The sequence below is a fragment of the Saccopteryx leptura genome, chromosome 9 (assembly GCF_036850995.1).
Source record: "Saccopteryx leptura isolate mSacLep1 chromosome 9, mSacLep1_pri_phased_curated, whole genome shotgun sequence".
Taxonomy (NCBI): domain Eukaryota; kingdom Metazoa; phylum Chordata; class Mammalia; order Chiroptera; family Emballonuridae; genus Saccopteryx; species Saccopteryx leptura.
Window position 1 is genome coordinate 74,423,034 of NC_089511.1, and position 19,884 is coordinate 74,442,917.

Genomic DNA, 19,884 nt, shown 5'->3' on the forward strand with positions numbered 1-19,884 from the left:
ACAAAAAGAAAAAAAGCACAATCTGCCTCAATCTCTGTAGTCCAGGGAAATTCTCCGAATTCAATTCCTAGTGGCAGTATGGTAGTCTGAATGCTTTCAATGGATTATTTTCTTCAATCAGAAGCAATCCTGCCTCTGAGCTAAGTTATTGCACTTGGCCATGTTGATGGTCAGGTGTAACTAGTGTAACATTTAGTTAAATGGAACACATTAGTCTTTTTCAATTAGTGTACACCTCTCTAAAACTAGGTTACTGCTTTCATATCAATATAGTTTTTGTTTTTTCCATAAAATATGCAAGGTTTTTGTCTTGGTAAATACAGTGTGTCTGTAAAGTCATGGTGCACTTTTGACAGGTCACAGGAAAGCAACAAAAGATGATAGAAATGTGAAATCTGCACCAAATAAAAGGAAAACTTTCCCAGTTTCATACCTATTCACTGTAGTTCGATGTGGGCTCACACACAGATTTTTTAGGGCTCCTTAGGTAGCTATCCTGTATAGCCTCTACAGACTCGTCATTGACTGATGGCCTACCAGAACGGGGTTTCTCCACCAAACTGCCGGTTTCCTTCAACTGCTTACCCCACCGAGTAATGTTATTCCTATGTGGTGGCACTTTGTTATAAACGTGCCGATATTCACGTTGCACTTTGGTCACGGATTCAAATTTAGCGAGCTACAGAACACACTGAACTTTCCTCTGTACCGTCCACACCTCGACTGGCATGGCCGTGGGCTGCTCCGCTGTATACATGGTGTTACATCATCATCTGCACATGCACACATGCTGCCACATCATCCTGCAGAAACTGGGAGGGTTTTCCTTTTATAAGGTCTACCGGAAAGTTCTGTCCGTTTTTGGAATAAAACAAAATACAAATTTTTCTTACTGTCAATAAACTTTATTAAGTAATATAGTTGCCATTATTATTATCTAGAAAGCCCGGCGGTCATACAATATGACCACTGTTCTAGATATTATAAATTGTAATTTAAATGATTTGTGCAAAGGTGTCTGCTAATTCAAACTGAATTACCCAGGGCAGGTGGCGAGGATGCCCCTTTGCTTACTGCCCCACGGGGTTTCCCCCTTCTACTTGCTTAATTGCTTAAAGTAGAGTGCAATGAAGGAAACCACTGGCGGTACATTTCTTAAGAGCCACCACTAGCTCAATAAATAAAGGTGATTTAAATAATAAAATGTTAATTCACATGTCAAAGATCTCTTTGTACACAACATTTCTTGTGTAGATCTTTCCATCATTTTTAAGCTCGCCTTGCAGAGGACCATCAATTATTTTTAATTTTACGTCCGTTCTTTCACGAACTCTTGAACAGGCAACATAAAGTTGACCGTGTCCAAATGCAGGCTCAGGTAAAAAAATGCCAACATGCTTAAGCGTTTGGCCCTGAGACTTATTGATGGTCATAGCAAAGGCAAGTTTCACAGGAAATTGTCTACGTCTCAATTGAAACGGCAACCCTGTTTGAGATGGAGCCAAATCAATTCTTGGAATGACATGTATTTCACCTTTAGAGGAGCCAGTCAAAGACTTAGCTATTATGACATTATTTTTCAATTAGAGAACCTCTAGTCTTGTACCATTGCAAAGACCCCTTCTGGTGTTAAGATTTCTTAACAGCATAATAATTGCTCCAATCTTTAACCTCAATTTGTGAGGTGGCATGCCAGAAGGCGGGACTATTTGAATGCCGTGGCAACTTCACCCCATTGGCTAGTACAGTTACGCAAGCAACCAATAAGCTATCGGTGACAAACAGACACTTAAGCCGCATATAATAAAGATGATATCTTGCCAGCGTGAGGGCAATTTGTATATCCCATTTTTGAAAAATGTTTTATCTTTTGATGTGAAAAATTGAACCAGTGCTTGTTTGATATCTTCTTCATTTTTGAATTTTTTGCCCTTCAAAAAATTTTGTAAGGACAAAAACAAGTGATAGTCGGAGGGTGCTTAAGTCCGGGGAATACAGTGGATGCGACAGACATGCTTCTGTAGCATTTCTTCCTTGTTAAAATTCATAAAAATTACAGTGGCATAAATGAACTTTATCAGTAGCCATGGGTACACTATTGCTTCACACATAAGACTAACGTGAATCAACTTTGTTTTAGTTAATTTGCTACGTCAGTATGTATACATTAAGCGATAAAAACAGGCACACATGCACCATAAAAACGTGCTTACATGTCGAAACTTGTGATAGAAACGGACAGAACTTTCCGTTAGACCTTATATTTGGTGCAGATTTCACATTTCTATCATCTTTTGTTGCTTTCCTGTGACCGGTCAAAAGTGCACCATGACTTTAAGAACACACTGTACATACTTTACTACTTATTCCCAGCCTCCCAATTTAAAATCCAACTGAGTACTGGAGCAAATAAGCCCTTAGATGTGAATTTAAGGTTACCAAATCTAGAATGTCTACTAATGTTACTCTATGATGTTCTCTTTGTCTAACAGGTCCTCAATTACATGGGTCTACGAAATCTCAAAACAGGGGTGGACCAGTTTCTAGAACCAGGCAGGGACCATAGGGCAAATGAGAACGCGCTCAGGCTGCAGGGAACACATGGGAAGATTTCATGAAAGTGTTCACTCATCCTGTGATGTAGAGCTTGTATACAAGAGACAACTTCAAACTATCTTCATGAAGAGTCATTCTGCTACAACTGCCTGAGGAAATAATAGAGAACCTGCCAAAGATCGCATAGGTACTGTTTCTATCTCCAGTTACTGTCTTCTTTCAGCATTCAGTTCAACTTCCAAAAGACAGTAAAATTTGTAACAAAAGATGTAACAAAAGAATAATTAATCCCAAATTACTGCTCATGTTGTCTGTTAACAGTGAACAGTTCAGTTATTATAGGATTCTATGAGGCTATACATACACAGAAAGCAGCAAATGACTGAAAACATTGTTTTAAGCTATCACTGGCATTGGAATACCTCCACTTATATTGATTTCTGGAGAGTTGTACTCAGTTTTAAGTCATTTTTAGGAGACAAGGCTGTCAAAAATCTGAGTTATTCATCAGAGATGTCATTCCTAAAGCTTTCTCTTTAGCTGTCCAGCCCCATAGGCAGATAGATATGGAAGGGATAACTAAATATTACATATATATATGTTGAACACTGGTATAAAGTAACATGTAATAAAATCATAACACATACTACTTTTTTTCAGCTAGGACAGCTCAGTCTTACAGTGCCTGCTTGATACCAGGTTATGCTTTTCTAAAAGTATTCTAGTTGTCATATTTTTTTCAAATATTAAACTTGCCAGATTTTTTCCTACAGCTCTAAAAGTCAATTTAACATTTTATAGAGACTTTCTATTATTAGTGAGCCAACAAGATGCAACTCCCTAAAATTGCAGACCCCTGGCAATTATTTAGTATGGCACATCCTAAGTAGAGAACTTCGGCATTCCTGGTTTTACCATGGACCTTTTCCTGAGAGCATTCATGAATGCAGCAATGGTTTTTACCATGGCCTAAATTTATTTTATTTAAATTTTACTGCACTTAATTTTAAGGATAATTCCAGTTTTAAATTTTATTATTAATCTTCAGAAGGATAAAGTCAAATGATCATAAACTTGGGATAATTTTTTTATTCTATCAAACTGTTCCAATGCTAACATATGAAGACAGATGCTTCAAACAACCTACATTAAATTATATTTTTAATACAATTAAAGAGTATTTTTAACCTGTTTATGACAAACTGAAAGAATGTCATGTGCTTATGTCTGATAAATTATGATACATTAAGCTCAGTAACAGAGGGCCTATTTCATGCATATGGCATTGACATTAGTCAACAATAGAGATTTTTAAGTTGAACATTCCCTAGAAAACTTCCATGTGTTCTAATGTACACATCCAATCCAACTACATATAAATGGAAAGCTCTGTACTAGTCTCACAAATCAGTACCATGAAGTGCATGAAAACCAACCCCTGATGCCTCTCAGAAGTCATTTACCCAAACTCCCTCACCTTTTCATATATGAAAATACAAGTTCACACCAACTCAGTGACTCTCCAAGGACATGTAGCATTATCCAAGTAATTTTAAAACTAAAGTCATTTTTACTTGTTTAATCATGTTAAGTCTTATAAAGATGCTTGAAGAACTATGAACACCTGTTTCCCCTATACTTCAAGCAAAGGGTACAAACCTGGTTAAACAAAACAAAAAAAAGGATCTACTCAAGAATATTAAGACAAAAAGCAAACTATCAAGTATATGGAAGACAGATGTCCAGCAAGTGTTTTGAAGGCATTCTAGGCAGGTAGTGAACCTGTTCTAATAAACACCCACAACACTCTGAATATTCTACAGGTCACTCTTGTATGTCAGCTGGTAAAGGCAGTAGGACAGACCTACATTCTATATAAAGTTCCTTGTACAGAAAATCCACAGGAGCAAGTGCTGTCAGAAGTATACCATCCTCTCCCCCTTCCCTCAATGATCACCACCAATTTCCTTCATAAGACTTCACAGGCTGTCGGGATTTCTAGGATATACTAAGATCAGGTTGAGAGACTCTGGTTTACATATTCCATCTGAATAATTTAGGCAAGACAGACAACTTTTCTCAAGTGTTGAGTTGACTTGTCTTCAGATCTTGACTGCACCTTGCCTACAGTGGCATCAATGAACACACCTAAGGCCTTTTGAAGACAAAATTCCATTACTTCTTTTCTTTCTTGAGAGCTGTTTTTTTCCCTCCTCGTTTGGAAGGTTTGCAGTATTTTGCTTCCATCTGAGCCAGAAAATTGTCCATTTCCTTTTGCCGATCATTTTGTCTGCTCTGTTTGAGAGTTAAAACACAAGCTTTCAAAAACACAAAACTATCCATAGAGACAGAAGTACTTAGTGGTTGCCAGGGGCTGGTGGGAAGGGAGAATGGGGAGTGACTCCTAATGAGTAAGAAGTTTCTTTTTAGGGTGATGAAATGTTCTGGAATTAGATAGTGCTGATGGTTGTACAAGTTGATCAATATACTAAAAAACCATTGAACTATACACTTTAAAAAGATGAATATATAATATATGAATTGTGTTTTAAAAGAAAAAAACAAAATACCCACATTATGAAAGAAATGGTAGCAACTTTCACAGGCAGCTACCAAGTTTACCTGAATGATGGCTTTCAAGCTATCTTCTCCATCAAGTCCCAACTCCTTCCTGCTCATTTCTGCTTCTTTAGCCTCTTCCTGAGCCTAAAACAGAAACTCACATGAGACTCCATGGCAACCAAAAAAATATACCCTCTTGGCCAAAAGCAAATCTATATAAGATTCTTTTCTAAAAAATACATTTTTTGTTCTTTATTTTTAGAGAGAGGAGGTGGGGAAAGGGAGAAAGAGACAAAGAAAGACAAAGTAGTGGATAAAAACATTGACCTGGAATGCTGAGGCTGTCAGTCTGAATCCCCAGGCTCGCCTGGTCAAGGCACATACGAGAAGCAACTACTACAGACTGATGCTTCCTGCTCCTCCTCCTTTCCTTCTCTCTCTACACTCTCTTTCTCCTCTCTAAAAATCAATACATAAAATGTTAAAAAAAAAAAAAAAGGGCAAAATTGCTGACAGTAAGCAGTGTATCCTCTGATTCTGGTAAGCATTTCTGAGTTTTCCCCATTTCTACTTGTTAGAGATAGCAAGTAGTTGTTACTAATAATCACGTGTTAATAGGGAAAAAAACCAAAATGCTCGAAGAGTTAAGAAAGGTCATTTAACCAAGGATGTCCTCAAAATATTGCCGGGATTATTGTATGTCAGCTGTAATTGGGGGGAAAAAAACTTCCCAAGTAGTTGAGTACTCAGAGTAAGCACTAATAAACTCAGTCTTAACTTTTCTTTACTTGATTTCAAAATCACTTGCTTTTGCCAAATTTTCCTTGGGTAATGATTCCAATATACCACTAGACTACCTTGGGAAAGGTTAATAAATTGGGTTTTTTCCCTCAAGGCAACAACTAAAACTAGTAAGAGAATCCAACCAACCCCAGTGAATTTTCTAAATAGTAATAACTACTATTAATACTGGGAATGATGACACATTGGGACCTTGTTATTCCAATAAAAAGGCAGTTTTCATTGTCTCAGTCTTTGCATCCAACTTCTTTTAATACTGTATCCCCCTCCCCAAGTTTCCTGAAGTCTCTCAAAACTATGCCATTCCTCACCTCCCAATACACTAGGGAAGTTTCTCGAGCTAATATCCTATTACTTTAATTTATACTGCTGTGCTCAGTTTCACCTGAGAAAATCATTACCAACTTAAACTGTCAGCTTAAATCTAAACAGATGTAGCCTATGAGCCAAAGTGACAGATCTCAATACATATTCCACCTCTCTCAGCACACACAGTCAGCTCTCCCCTGTGAGTTATCTATCTTGTTTCTAACAGCTGCAGACCTGCCTTCACTCCCAGGTCAGTCAGGTACCCACCAAAGATCTAAAATCTTCCCCTGTCTGCTCTCCATGGAGTTCCCATTATGAAAGCCGGGTCAAGGCAATGGTTACTTAAGTACCAGTCTGGTTTTCCCCAAAAGACCAGGGGCTCAGATGTTTGCTGCTTTGAATCTACTCCCTCCCAGACTTCCAACTGTCCTTAAGCTCCTTTCCTTTTCCATCATTCCCGCCCCCACCAACTCCACAGTTTAGTATGAGTGTAAAAGACATACAGGTCTCCACCCCCAATTCTCCAAAAAGTGTTCCTCAAAGTTTATTTGGAAAATAAACTATATAGTTTGTTTTAAAAAGTGTATATTCTGTGCCCGACTCAAGAGCAAAGGAATCTGTGTTAACAAAGCACATGTGTTTTTGTTTTTTTTTCAAAAGACAGTCGCTGTTGCCCTCTCCCCAACCCTGGCCAATTGAGAACCACTGTCTACTGGGTAACTGGACTCCATTACTTTATCTTCTGAGAAATGCCTCAGCAAAGCTATAAGAATTGGCCCAAAAGAATGTTTGAGTGTGGCTTAATTTAAGTTAATATTAATTATTTAAATAATCCATGGAGTGAAATCTTCTCAAGCAGAACAAATTAGTGAAAACAAGTTCCTCTTCATGAGCTGGTATGCTCATTTTATTAGATGATAACTACACAGCAAGTTAATCCTCATCCTTATTTCAGTAGTTTTGTCTATATCTCCATTACTGTAAATACCTCCAAATACTTTTTAGAAGCAATCAGTATAAAAGTAATAAATAGCATTCAAAATCGTACCCTCCTTTTCCTAGCATTCATCTTTTGCTTTGATTCTTTGACAAAGGCATTATAGGATGGGACCTCTCCAGCATCAATGGCTTGCTGAATAATGTTCCTTATCCTGGGTTCATCTGTGTACTGCACACACAGCACAGACTCCATGATCTGATCCATGTCCCCTTTGAAGTCCAGATAAGCCTGTTTAATATCAGCCAGCTCTTCTTCAGAACCTTTGTATGTCTTCTCAAAAGCTTGAATGTCTTCTAGAGATATCTAAACAAATAAACATGTTTTAACTTTGAGAATTTTATTTTTAAAGGTGTGCTAGTAAAGCTACATTTAGGTGTTGAAATGTTTCTCCCCAAATACAAGTTGATCGAGTTGAAATTGTTTCAAGAAACCAAATTTTCTATGCCAAAGCTTTTCCACAGTTCTCCCTAGTCCAGCCTTAACAACTACTAAATTATGGACCAGAAATATTCAAGTGAAGTTTCCTATGATGAGAAGAGACCCAGAGAAACACTAGGACTTACACTTGGATATATAAAATTAAGCACATGTAAAAAATTAAGTCCCTCCTTTTCACTACAATCACTCTACATCAACAGGTAATATGTATATAAACACACATATACACATGGCAGGGTTCAACCTAAAGGTGACATACATTTGCTCTTCAAAGACACACTGTATACCTCCCTGAGGAATGTGTGTCTGTGTGTCCACCTCAAGGCCAAATTCCCCTTCCTACGCAACACAAAACGCCATGATTCAGAGGCACCCGATAACCGTTTGTTGAATAATGGGAATAGTCACAAAAAGTCTCAGGAATCTCCTACCTTCTCTTATTATTTTATTTTATTTCTACCTTTTTGAAGAGTAACCTCCAATAAGCTTCCCAGTCCCGGTCTTGGTTGAGCACATCAGAACCGTCGTCCACCGTCCCCTGTTGATTGTACACTGCTCTCTGCTCTTTGTCACTCAGAACGGCGTAGACTTTCCCGAGGATCTGCGGGGAAAGAGCACCCACAACTCACCCCGGCCCCTCACTGAAACCGCGCCGCGAGAAACGTCAGAAAACGCCAGGCCGGGCCCGGCCACCGGCCGGGCGGAGCAGCGATTCCAATACCTGGAAGCGGCGGGTGGCGTCCTCCTTGTCGTCCTCACCCACCCGGTCCGGGTGCACTTGCAGGGACACCTTGTGGTAGCCGCGTCGGACCTCGGCGTCCGAAGCCTCGCGCCGCACACCCAACACTTGGTAAAGGTCGGCGGTGCCGAACATGTCCTCGCACAGCTCCAGCAGCCCCATGGCCAGCAAGGCGCGCAGCTGGCGGCAGCCTCCACGAAAACGGCGGCTCCCGGGAACACTAGCTAGAGCTCAGCACAGCTTCCTTTTCCCGCGCAAAAGCCCTGGGGGCCAGCGTCACAAGAGGCACAGAAGGGGCGTGGCCACGACGCCGCACTTTACGTCTGTGCAAAAAGTGTCGTAAAAAGGCCAGCTACGACGCGAATTGATGTGGTGTGAGGCAGGCGTGCGGCATTTCTCCTGCAGCGCGAGCCACTTATTGAGCCATTTATTCCGAGGAACCGGATGTAGTTAGGCGTTTGCCTCTTCCTCTCCTCACTGTTCCCCTTACTCTAGAAATTTGGTGTCTATCTTCTCTCCAATGTCCCGAGCGCGGAATGTTTTTCAATACATGGAATGTTCATATTAGGTTGAACCTGTACAATTTTTTTGTTTTGCTTTGTTTTAGCAAAAAACAGCATACCATCAGAACTTGGCAATTTCACATGGTTCATATACATTTTTTTTTCCAAAGAACAATTACAAATGGGTTGTTTCTTTTTCAAAGATGATCCAGACAAGAGTACCTAGAGCTGTAAAGCCCAAATAACTTTGCAACCTACAGGGTGGAACTGCTGGGTAGATACAGAACTTCCCTTGAGCCCTGCAAAAGTCTACATTAAGCAAAAAGCACAAAATACAGATCTTTTAAAAATTCTTTATATGATAGGACTTACAGATTTGACATTACAGAATCATTCCCATTCACTACCATCTCCTGAATCACCTTCCACTTTGGTGAAGAGAATATGACCCACACCCTCATCTTACTAAAAATACAAGCTGCTGAGATAGATAATGCTTTCTAAAGTGCAGAGCGAAAGTTTGAGCATATTAGATTGCGTATAAGACTTGAAGACAGGCTGATGCAATCATCCAAGACATGGTGAGAAATACAGGCCTGGAGATCCAAGGCCAGGCTAGCGCTAGAGAAAACTGGAAACCAGGGTAAGGGGGAGCTCACACGGGAAACGTGTGGACCGATCTTTGACAAAGGGTAGACAAGGGCACAAGGTGGATACATAAATTGGCAGAAATTCAGTGGTTCAAAAAGTACATTATCTTAATCCATTTCTTAGCACTTCCCCTCACTAATCAATACATTTCAGTCATTCTCTTCTATCAGCTGAAGCTCCTTCCCTCAAACTCTCCAGGGTATTTTTTAAACTTCCGGACTTCCTATTATTTTCAAAGCATTTTCCTATAGCCAAAATCAAACCCAGGTAAAGTTGATTCCTCTCTGCTTACCCTGCCTTCCAATTCTCCTCTCCTCAAAGCAAGTGGAGGCCAATCAGTAACAATCCTGGGGAGCCTTGATGACCCCACAATTTAGGTGGTTAACTGTTCTCAGAATGTAAAATCCAGAGAAGTTGGTACATTGTTAGGACTTTAGAATCTCCTCTATAAATATCCTATATCCTAGTCTTATGCCAGAATTTGAAATCTTTATTATCCAGCGAATACACTAAAACCATCTAATCCAGGGGTCTCAAACTCAACTCAGCATGTGGGCCGCAGAGCAAGATCACAGCCATTCGGCGGGCCGCACTAGGTCTACAAAAGGCAACTGTTATGCAAAACTTTTCTCACTGCAGTTGAAAACAAAAAAAAATCAGTACAACAAGCACAATCGTACATGCAGTTTACTCAGTGTCACAAAACGACCAGAAACTGTAGTTCGCATCACAACTGCTGTTAACTAAGCTAATATCTAGCTAGGATGCTAGAGAAAAGAAAAATACAAGTAGGCCCCTAGGCTTACTTAATTTTATCCAAAATATTTTGAACTTCGTGGATTAGTCTGCGGGCCGCACAAAATTGTTCGTCAGGTCGCATGCGGCCCGCAGGCTGCGAGTTTGAGACCCCTGATCTAATCCATGCTTGTGGTTGTAGAATCCTGAGGTTAGGGAGGAGCAGATAATGTAATACTTTGCTTTTTTGGCACAGCCAGTAATTTATATTACCAAACTCATATCTAAACCTGATTCTGTCACTAACTTTTTAAGTGGACATTTGAAAAGCCCCTCATCTTTGTTTAGTATCTTACCCTACCTTAATCCCACCCCACTACAAACAATATATATTGGAAAGGCCTCTCCAAATAGGCACATTGGGGTCTAAATATTGCCTCTGCCAATATTAAACTGTGGCCTTGGGCAAGTTTCCATCTCTGAACTTCAACTTACCCATATATAAAATGGAGGTAATCCTATCTATTTTGTGGTACCTTATAAATCTTAAAAATAACCTTACATGTAAAGGGCCTAAATTGTATGTAGGTACTTTACAATATTAGCTTTTTCCAGTTTCTCATTCTTTTTTGTGTGTGACAGAAACAGAGAGACAGAGAGAGGGACAGATAGGGACAGACAGACAGGAAGGGAGATGAGAAGCATCAATACTTCATTGTGGCACCTTAGTTGTTCATTGATTACTTCCTCATATGTGCCTTGACCAGGGGGCTGCAGCAGACCGAGTGACCCCTTGCTCAAGCTAGCGACTTTGGGCTCAAGCTGGTGAGCCTTGCTCAAAACAGATAATACCACACTCAAGCCGGCAACCTTGGGGTTTCGAAACTGGGTCCTCCGTGTCCCAGTCCAATGCTCCATCCGCTGCACCACTGCCTGGTCAAGCCAGTTTCTCATTCTTAAAAGTAGACTATTATGGCCTAAAAGCTCATAACAAATTTACCTTTGTAAATTTGAGATTATGTGTTAAGCAGGAAAATATTAATCTGCAATTATAGAAACAATAAGCAAAGAAACTCTGTTCTTGAACTCGTGGGATGGCCATAAATGATTAAAGAAAGACTGACTTGTACAAGCCAGGGCATGTTGGTTGGGGACTTTGAAACAGAGAAGTTTTAGAAGGGAGCAGACTTTAAAGTTGTCTAAGAGCCCAAGGACACAACCCAAAAGTCCAACCCACTTCACAGCCACTGTGTTAACCCAGATGAAGGCTGAAAAAGCTAATTATTAACCCAAGAACAAATCTCTCCCGGGACCCTGCTCAGGCCAGGCCAAAAGAACATAGATGACTCCGAAAACTCCATTTATTGACATCTAAATCTAATAAAACGAAGAACTCTGCACAGGTGTCGTAAGAGATTTTGACCTTGTTCTCGCTGCTATCACTGAAGTCAGCTCGCTTTTGTTTCTGTAACATCTGTATCGGTTTTCTGAGATGCTAAGAGGATTTCACGTGCCCGTTTCCGTCGGAGCCTTTCAGCACTTGTGATGGTCATGGGATGCAGAGGGAAAAAGCCAGCAAGACCTAAAAACAACAGGATTTTCATTCATTATAACACAGTACAAGCCAATGTTTCCCTGGGAACTCAGCCTTACAGAACTGAGGTCTAACAGAAACCTGACCTGAAGCACTGATTTAAAACACGCTCCTCACTTACCAATTTGTCTTACCTCATCTCCCAATTTCTTACTGCAAGGAGACAACAAAATAGATGTTGTCAACTTCCTAACACTACTTTCCTTACTTGTAAAAAAGATAAACTGACAGCTGTTCAAAACACACCATTCCCATTTTTAGCATAAAATCCCAGTCACCCAAAAAGTCTCATAAAGGAGCCCACAAAAGTTCTCCAGATTCAAAACAGCAATTAGATCACAACTTCATCTCTCACTCCAGTCCTGAGCAGTTTACAGGTAATCACATTCTTACTTCTCATCATCCTGTAATTGACTTCAACTTAAAATCCCTAGGTAAGTCAAGTTACCCAGAAGCTTTTCCACAGGTTTAGAGAGGTGGGCCCCACAGCCAATCCAATGTCGTATGCGGTCCAAGTTGAGAGCAACGAGTTTCTCTCCATGAGTGTTGGGCAGGGGATCATAGGAGCCTAGCTGCTCCACAAAACGGCCATCCCTGGGACACTTGTTGTGAGCAGCCACAATGCGGTAGAATGGCCGGTTGGTACAACCACCCAGGGCAAGACGGATGGTTAAGTGACCTCCATGGTAGGCCTTGCGGAGGAGGGCAGCTGTAGAGAAATAAGTGGTTAAGACACAAGCATCTCGCCTGACCAGGCGGTGGTGCAGTGGATAGAGCAGGGGTCGGGAACCTATGGCTCGGGAGGCAGATGTGGCTCTTTTGATGGCTGCATCTGGCTCGCAGACAAATCTTTAATAAAAAAAATAATGTTAAAAATATAAAACATTCCCATGTATTACAATCCATTCATTTCCTACCGCTCATGTTCATGGTTGCAGATGGCTGGAGCTAATCACAGCTGTCCTCCAGGACAACACCAAATTTTTATCGGATAATGCGTAACGTACACGGGTCGTTGTATGACTCTCATGGAATTACATTTTAAAATATGTGGCGTTCATGGCTCTCTCAGCCAAAATGGTTCCCAACCCCTGGGATAGAGCGTCGGACTGGGATGCAGAGGACCCAGGTTCAAGACCCAGAGGTTGCCAGCTTGAGCATGGGCTCCTCTGGCTTGAGCAAAAAGCTCACCAGCTTGAACCCAAGGTCACTAGCTTGAGAAAGGGGTTACTCGGTCTGCTGAAGGCCCGCAGTCATGGCACATATGAGAAAGCAATCAATGAACAACTAAGGTGTCACAACGAAAAACATGATTAATGCTTCTCGTCTCTCTCTCTTCGTTCCTGTCTGTCTGTCCCTACCTATCCCTCTCTCTCTCTCTCTATCTGTCCCTGTAAAAAAAAAAAAAAAGACACAAGCACCTAGAGCACAAAATGGGTAAAAAGAGGTAGATGAAACAATCCCTTTCCTCCAGTGGAAATTCTTACTTCTAACCAATTCTTGGCAAACTGGTTTAGGAACCATATCTGTGAAACCCTTCTTAAGCACTCCAGAAAGAAATTACTTCCTCCTCAAGCCCCAATCCACTCGGCACAGGCCTGCCATTTACACGCTCTGTGACCAGGTCGGAGTCACACCTATCTACCTCATCTATAAAGTGAACGCCACTTATGACAAAAGGTTTCAGAGGGAATCAAGTGAGACAAACTGAAGTGGAGGATGAGACGTGTGGCTGTTTCAGGTTCGAGTCGCCTCCAGCTTATGCGTCCCCAGGCACCGCGACTGCTGGCAAGGTCTCTCCGGGTCTCAGTCACTTACTGAGCTGGACCATGGTGCAGCCGCGTGCGCCGAGGCCCGTGCTCCGGGAGCTGCTCCTCGGCTGTCCCGCCGCCCGAGGAAATCAGCTCTATCGCCTCCGACGGGGCGGAGGACGGACACGCAGGGTCAGCGCTGCGAATCCGCGGAGCTCACTGGGTGGCAGCCAAGGCCAAATGCCTCGGTACTGGAAGCGAATGGTCCCCTGGCCCAGCGCTTTCCGTTTTCCTACACTTCCCATAATGCAGCACGGTAAACTCTAACGAGCCGTACTTACATCGTCGCAAAAAAGGCGCGCTGCGATTTGCGGGGAGGAGGGGTGGCCGCGATCACTTCACTGTGCGGGCTCTCCCGGCCAGTGCTGACCTGTAAATCCCGGGTGGAGTGAGGGGATTGGGAATATCCCAGGAGGGCTAAGAGAAGCGCTCCAGTGCTGTACTAGTCATTCCAGCAAACGGTTTTGAGCACCTGTGAGGGCCAGAGCGCAGCCCTGGAAATGTGAAGATGAAAGGGAGCTGCCCTTGCCCCTGCCCACTGGAAGCTCTGGTGGGGAGACTGTGAGGTTACACCCGACTATCAAAGGCCTATAAATGAATCAGAGTTTAGCCTTCTGTGTTTACTAGTATGCCTCTCATCTTCCCTCCTATTCCCTCCACCTTCTCTGAAAAATGGAGGAGCTTTCATTCCTGGTTTTGCTCTGCAGTGATCTAGGAGAACATGGTTCCTTTGTCACCTTTAGCCCTAGAAGAATGACCTCGGTTGTGAGTTTCGCACCCACCAGAGGGTAATGGACTCTTCACTGAGCCTTGTGCCTTTTTTTTTTTTTTTTTTTTTTTTGAGCCTTGTGCTTTAAATCCATGAAGATTTTGGTGGTTAGAGGGAATCAGTACCTCCAGCTTCAGCGATGACCTTTCTATTTAGTGTCTCCTTCACCGTTGTACAAAAGGCCTGGCCACAACTTAATATGCTCTTTGCTCTAATATGATGACCCAGCATAGCTTTCTTTTTTTAGTTCCAGCTTAGAAAATGATGCCTTAATTCCTAAGTTCCAGTGAGTAAATCTGGCCAGGGACCTTAGCAGTTGACTTCCTCCAGGAGTGATCCTGATTAGTTTTCACCAGAAACTAATAATGAACCCACTACACCTTAATTATATATATATTATATATTACATATACCTCAGTATACCTTAACTTCAGAACCACACTGATTAATTTTGAATCTCTTATTTTTTATTGTCATTTAGTTTACTGTCATACCAGTAAATACAAACAGTAGCATTTGATACCCAGTAAGATAGCCAATGGAAATAAATGAGTGTGTTTCTGTTTATGGCAAAGATTCTTTTGTTCTCTACTCTCATATGGTGAAGTTTCCAGGGTTTAATTTCTCTAGGAGAAAAAGAGCTCAGAGTTTCATACAGGAAATTCTTCAGCTGGAAGTATGTCAGAAAGATGGATTTCCAAAGCCAACCATCTCCTGTACCATGTGGATCTCTGCAAGCAGAGCCTCATCTTTCAGTTTTAGCTGCAATAGAGGAAGGAAGGAGACACATGTCATATCTGATACACCTATGTGGAGACCCCTCTCATTTTCAGAGCCACAGCTAAAGTATATAGTTCCTTGGGATGGAATTGACTGTATTCCCTATTTCATGGCCCCATTAAAAGACCTCAGAACATTTTGTTGGTTACATGGATATTTTTACTTTCTATAAATTCATCAAGTGGTATGCACATTCACAGTTTGTATATTTTTTGTAAAATTAATAAAGGTTACTTTTTAAAAATTCACATTATCACAATATATTTTGATTAATGTATACTATTCCCATATGGCAAGTGACAGGAATCAAAGATATTAGATCTGGGCCCTGGCCGGTTGGCTCACTGGTAGAGCATCGGCCTGGTGTGCAGGAGTCCCGGGTTTGATTCCCAGCCAGGGCACACAGGATAAGTGCCCATCTGCTTCTCCACCCCTATCCCTCTCCTTCCTCTCTGTCTCTCTCTTCCCCTCCCGCAGCCAAGGCTCCACTGGAGCAAAGTTTGCCCAGGCGCTGAGGATGGCTCTATGGCCTCTGCCTCAGGCGCTAGAATGGCTCTGATTGCGGCAGAGTGACGCCCCAAGATGGGCAGAGCATCACCCCCTGGTGGGCATGCTGGGTGGATACCGGTCGGGCACATGCGGGAGTCTGTCTGACTGCCTCCCTGTTTCCGGCTTCGGAAAAATACAAAAAAAAAAGATATTAGATCTGAATTTAACTTTAGAATCTAGATGTGTAGTAGAGACATCTAGTTGCCTATGAATACCCACTTTCCCTTTCTTTACTAAAAAAAGTATCTTCATTTCTTTTCAGGACAATAATGCAGACAGCTAAAGAGGCATATTTCCTGCTTCCCCTGTAAAGGAAGTATTCTGACCAATGTGGCCAATGAAGTGCAAGTTCAAGTCATTGCTCTTTGAAGGGAGGTGAAATAACTAGCAGGATTCTTTTGTCCTTTCCCCCATTTGTTCTTTATTGGGCCTGGAACATAGAATATAATAGCTAGAAGTACAATTCTGGCTGTCTTTCAACTCTGAGGTATGGAAAGTATGCTATGATTGCTGGAGCAGAATGTGTGGTACCAGCCCTGGACTCTTCATTAAATGAGAAAAATAAAACTCCTAATTTGTTTAAGCTGTTGTCTTTTAAGATAAATTACTTAAAATTTATAACTGATAGAATAGACCAGGGCTTGGAGAACCACTGCTCATGAGCCAAATCTAGCCCTCTGCCTGTTTTTATAAGTAAAGTTTTATTTGAAACACACCTATGTTGCCTGACCAGACAGTGGCAAAGCAGACAGAGCATTGACCTGGGATGCTGAGGACCCAGGTTTGAAATCCTGAGGTCGCCAGCTTAAGCATGGTCTCACCAGCTTGAGCGCAGGGTCGTTGGCTTGAGCATGGGATTATAGATATGACCCCACTGGCTTGAGCAAGGGGTCAGTGGCTCAGCTGGAGCCCCCGGTCAAAACACATGAGAAAGTAATCAATGAACTAGGTTGCCGCATCTATAAGCTGGTCCTTCTCATCTCTCTCCCTTCCTGTCTGTATGTCCCTGTCTGTCCCCCTCCCTCCCTTAAAAAAATGTTCATTTGTTTATGAATTGTCTATGGCTGTTTTTTCACTACAAGTCACAGTGTAGTAGTTACAATAGAGACCATGTGGCTCACAAAGCCTAAAATATTTCTTGGTTTTCCATTTATAGGAAAAATTTGTTGACCCTTAGACTAGACCAACACCTTCATTTTACACATGAGTAAAGTGAGGCCAAGAGAGGTTAACATAGTATGTGAATGGCAAAACGAGGACCATAATTCAAGTCTACTGATCCCCAGGATAATCTGTCTTTCCATTAAACCATATTCTTTAAAGATGCATAATATAAAAAAATTTCCCATGGTCCCAACCAGTGGTGACACAGTGGACAGAGTGTCAACCTGTGATGCCGAGGTCCCAGGTCAAAATCCTGAGGTCGTCAGCTCGAGCGCAGGTTTACAGCTTAAGTGCAGCGTCATCAGCTTGAGCGTGGGATAATTGACATAATCCTATGGTCACCAGCTTGAAGCCCAAGATCACTGGCTTGAGCAAAGGGACACTGACTTGGCTGGAGCCCCCTGATCAAGGCACGTATGAGAAGCAGTCAGTGAACAACCACAAGTGCCACAACTATGAGTTGATGCTTCTCATTTTTCCCTCAGAAAAAAGAAAAAGGTTCCCCATGGTAATGTGTAGATTATTATTCCAAACCCAACAGCCCTATGATAACGCAAAAGAGGGAAAGAAAACCCTCTAGAAAAATATTTACCTTATGAAGTGCTATAAAGTCCTGAATTAAGCCAGTACCTTCCTCCCAGTTGCCCAACCTCAGTACAGTGCAAATAGCAGTCATCTGCATCATACCTTCCTTGTGTACTTGTAGGCTTGCTCAGCTTCCAGTTGCCGTCCAGCCTGAAAAAAAGAGTAGCAGCTGGTGATGATGATCCATCATAAACATGGTAGGAAAGTCCATGGCCAGAAACATTTCTGCCTAAAGCAGAGGATTCCATACCTTCTTAGTTAAGAACCTTTTTAAAAAAAATTTATTAAGTGAGAGGCAGGGAGGCAGAGAGACATACTCCCACATGCTCTCCAACTGGGATCCACCCAGCAAGACCCCTACTGGGGGATGTTCTGCCCATCTGGGGCTGCTGCTCCGTTGCTCAGCAATCAACCTATTTTAGCACCTGAGGCAAGGCCATGGAGCCACCTTCAGCACCCGAGGCCAATTTGCTCAAACCAATCAAGCCATGGCTGTGATAGGAGGAGAGAAAGAGAAGGGGAGTGGGAGAGGTGGAGAGCAGATAGTCACTTCTCCTGTGTGCCCTGACTGGGAATTGAACTCAGGACTTACACATACTGAGCCAATGCTCTACCACTGAGCCAACTGGCCAGGGCCAGCTAAGAACCTTTCAATTTGCCCTTGTTGGTGGTGCAGTGGATAGAGTGTTACCCCAGAACACTGAGGGCACAAGCCCAACCCCCAGGGTTGCTAGTTTGATCCCTGGTCAGGGCACATGTGAGAAGCAATTAGCGAAATGAGTTGATACTACTCTCTCTTAAAAAAGAATAAAAAGCTTCTCATGGCTTTTTTGTTTTGTTTTGTCTTGTCTTTCTGAAAGCACAGGAGTAATTTGTTCCATACGGGAATGGCCATTCTGTTAATCATAACACTCACATAGTGCTGAAATAACTTTATAATTCCCAATTTACAGATAGAAATATCTAGGTACAGAGAGGATAAATAACTTGCAAGGGCTATGAAGCTAATAGGTGAAGTAGTCAGATTTTAATATAATGCAATCTGACACCAGTCTTAAGTTGTTGTTTTTTTTTTAATTTTTATTTATTCATTTTAGAGAAGAGAGAGAGAGAGAGAGAGAGAAAGGGGGGGAGGAGCAGGAAGCATCAACTCCCATATATGCCTTGACTAGGCAGGCCCAGGGTTTTGAACCGGCAACCTCAGCATTCCAGGTTGACGCTTTATCCACTGTGCCACCACAGGTCAGGCCAGAGTTTTAAGTTTTTAAATTTATCCTGTCTCTATACATTAGAAAAAGTAGATACTGAAATTACTTCTATTTAGATCTGGATATGAGATAAGAACACTGATCCTCCCAGTTATTCTTGCATGAAGCAGTTAAATGAGAATGTGAATTCACTATTATTCTCCACAAGTTTGTGCATAACAAATTAGAGTGTGCAAAGTCACTTAGGAAAGTTTAAATACATAAATATGAGATCCACAGAACGTTTAGGCTAGAAGAGAGAGATATCTAGTCCAATTAATTGGTACCAGTCCATGGTAAATTTTTACTAGTTTACAAAACTTTTATTACCCAAAAAACTTTCCTATATCTATACTTTGAAGTTTCTCTCTCCTTAAATTTATTTTTGTGTGTGTGTGTGTGAGAGAGAGAGGGAGAGGGAGAGAGGGACAGGCAGGGACAAGCAGGAAGGGAGAGAGATGAGAAGCATCAATTCTTCGTTGTGGCTCCTTAGCTGTCATTGATTGCTTTTTCATATGTGCCTTAACTGAGGGACTCCAGCCAAGCCAGTGATCTCTTGCTCAAGCGAGTGACCTCTTGCTCAAGCCAGAAACCTTAGGGTTATGTCTATGATCTCATGCTGAAGCTGGTGACCCTGCACTCAAGCTGGTGAGCCACACTCGAGCCAAATGAGCCCACGCTCAAGCCGACGACCTCAGGGTTTTGAACCTGAGATAGAGCATCCCAGGCTGACACTCTATACACTCTGCCAATGCCTGGTCAGGCTGAAATTGACTAATTTCATGGTCATTTTTCAGTACATCTTTCTTTCTTATTACTATTACCTTTGTTATATTCTGCCATACGAAGGCAGAGGCCCAGATGACATGAGTATCAAAAACAACCAAAATAATTAAAAAAAAAAAAGAGGTCCTGGCCAGTTGGCTCAGTAGTAGAACATCATCCCAGTGTGAGGCTGTCTCAGGTTCGATTCCCAGTCAGAGCACACAGAAGTGATCATCTGCTTCTCCACCCCTCCCCCTTCTCTCTCTCCCTGTCTTTCTCTCTTTCTCTCTCTCTTCTCCTCCAGCAGTCATGGCTTAATTGGTTCA

The 19,884-nt window shown here is 41.9% G+C and overlaps 4 protein-coding genes across 14 annotated transcripts in view; 1 reads left to right on the top strand and 3 right to left on the bottom strand.

Moving 5' to 3' along the window:
* Positions 1-4,509, top strand: part of FAM149B1 (family with sequence similarity 149 member B1) — a 103,193-nt gene extending 98,684 nt beyond the window's left edge. For all 7 annotated transcript variants that reach the window (XM_066348845.1, XM_066348843.1, XM_066348838.1 and 4 more), the window contains one exon: positions 2,493-4,509. In XM_066348845.1, the coding sequence (XP_066204942.1) occupies positions 2,493-2,566 (74 nt within the window). In that variant the 3' untranslated portion in view covers positions 2,567-4,509. The remainder of the gene's footprint in view (positions 1-2,492) is intronic.
* Positions 4,121-10,197, bottom strand: DNAJC9 (DnaJ heat shock protein family (Hsp40) member C9). The gene is made up of 5 exons (XM_066348859.1): positions 8,388-10,197; positions 8,127-8,267; positions 7,277-7,531; positions 5,179-5,262; positions 4,121-4,851 (listed from the first exon to the last, which is right to left on the bottom strand). The coding sequence occupies exons 1-5, from the start codon at positions 8,565-8,567 to the stop codon at positions 4,732-4,734; spliced, it is 780 nt and encodes a 259-aa protein (XP_066204956.1). The 5' UTR covers positions 8,568-10,197; the 3' UTR covers positions 4,121-4,731.
* Positions 10,198-11,637: 1,440 nt separating this feature from the next.
* On the bottom strand, positions 11,638-13,931 carry MRPS16 (mitochondrial ribosomal protein S16). Its single transcript, XM_066348861.1, has 3 exons — positions 13,707-13,931; positions 12,337-12,597; positions 11,638-11,876 (listed from the first exon to the last, which is right to left on the bottom strand). The coding sequence occupies exons 1-3, from the start codon at positions 13,717-13,719 to the stop codon at positions 11,743-11,745; spliced, it is 408 nt and encodes a 135-aa protein (XP_066204958.1). The 5' UTR covers positions 13,720-13,931; the 3' UTR covers positions 11,638-11,742.
* A 1,067-nt stretch (positions 13,932-14,998) lies between these two features.
* The window catches only part of CFAP70 (cilia and flagella associated protein 70), a 172,418-nt gene continuing 167,532 nt past the window's right edge, over positions 14,999-19,884 (bottom strand). For all 5 annotated transcript variants that reach the window (XM_066348835.1, XM_066348832.1, XM_066348833.1 and 2 more), the window contains 2 exons: positions 17,649-17,696; positions 14,999-15,230 (listed from right to left, as the gene is read on the bottom strand). In XM_066348835.1, the coding sequence (XP_066204932.1) occupies positions 15,150-15,230; positions 17,649-17,696 (129 nt within the window). In that variant the 3' untranslated portion in view covers positions 14,999-15,149. The remainder of the gene's footprint in view (positions 15,231-17,648; positions 17,697-19,884) is intronic.

Bases quoted from the DNA above. Each gene is read 5' to 3' on its own strand.
- MRPS16 (XM_066348861.1), bottom strand. The intron at 11,877-12,336 runs GTAACTTGACTT...TGTTGTTTTTAG, and splicing joins ACCTGTGGAAAAGCTTCTGG to GTCTTGCTGGCTTTTTCCCT.
- DNAJC9 (XM_066348859.1), bottom strand. From the start codon at position 8,567: ATGGGGCTGCTGGAGCTGTGCGAGGACATGTTCGGCACCGCCGACCTT. The intron at 8,268-8,387 runs GTATTGGAATCG...CTTTCCCCGCAG, and splicing joins ACGCCACCCGCCGCTTCCAG to ATCCTCGGGAAAGTCTACGC. The intron at 5,263-7,276 runs GTACGATTTTGA...TTTCTGTTTTAG, and splicing joins TGAATGCTAGGAAAAGGAGG to GCTCAGGAAGAGGCTAAAGA.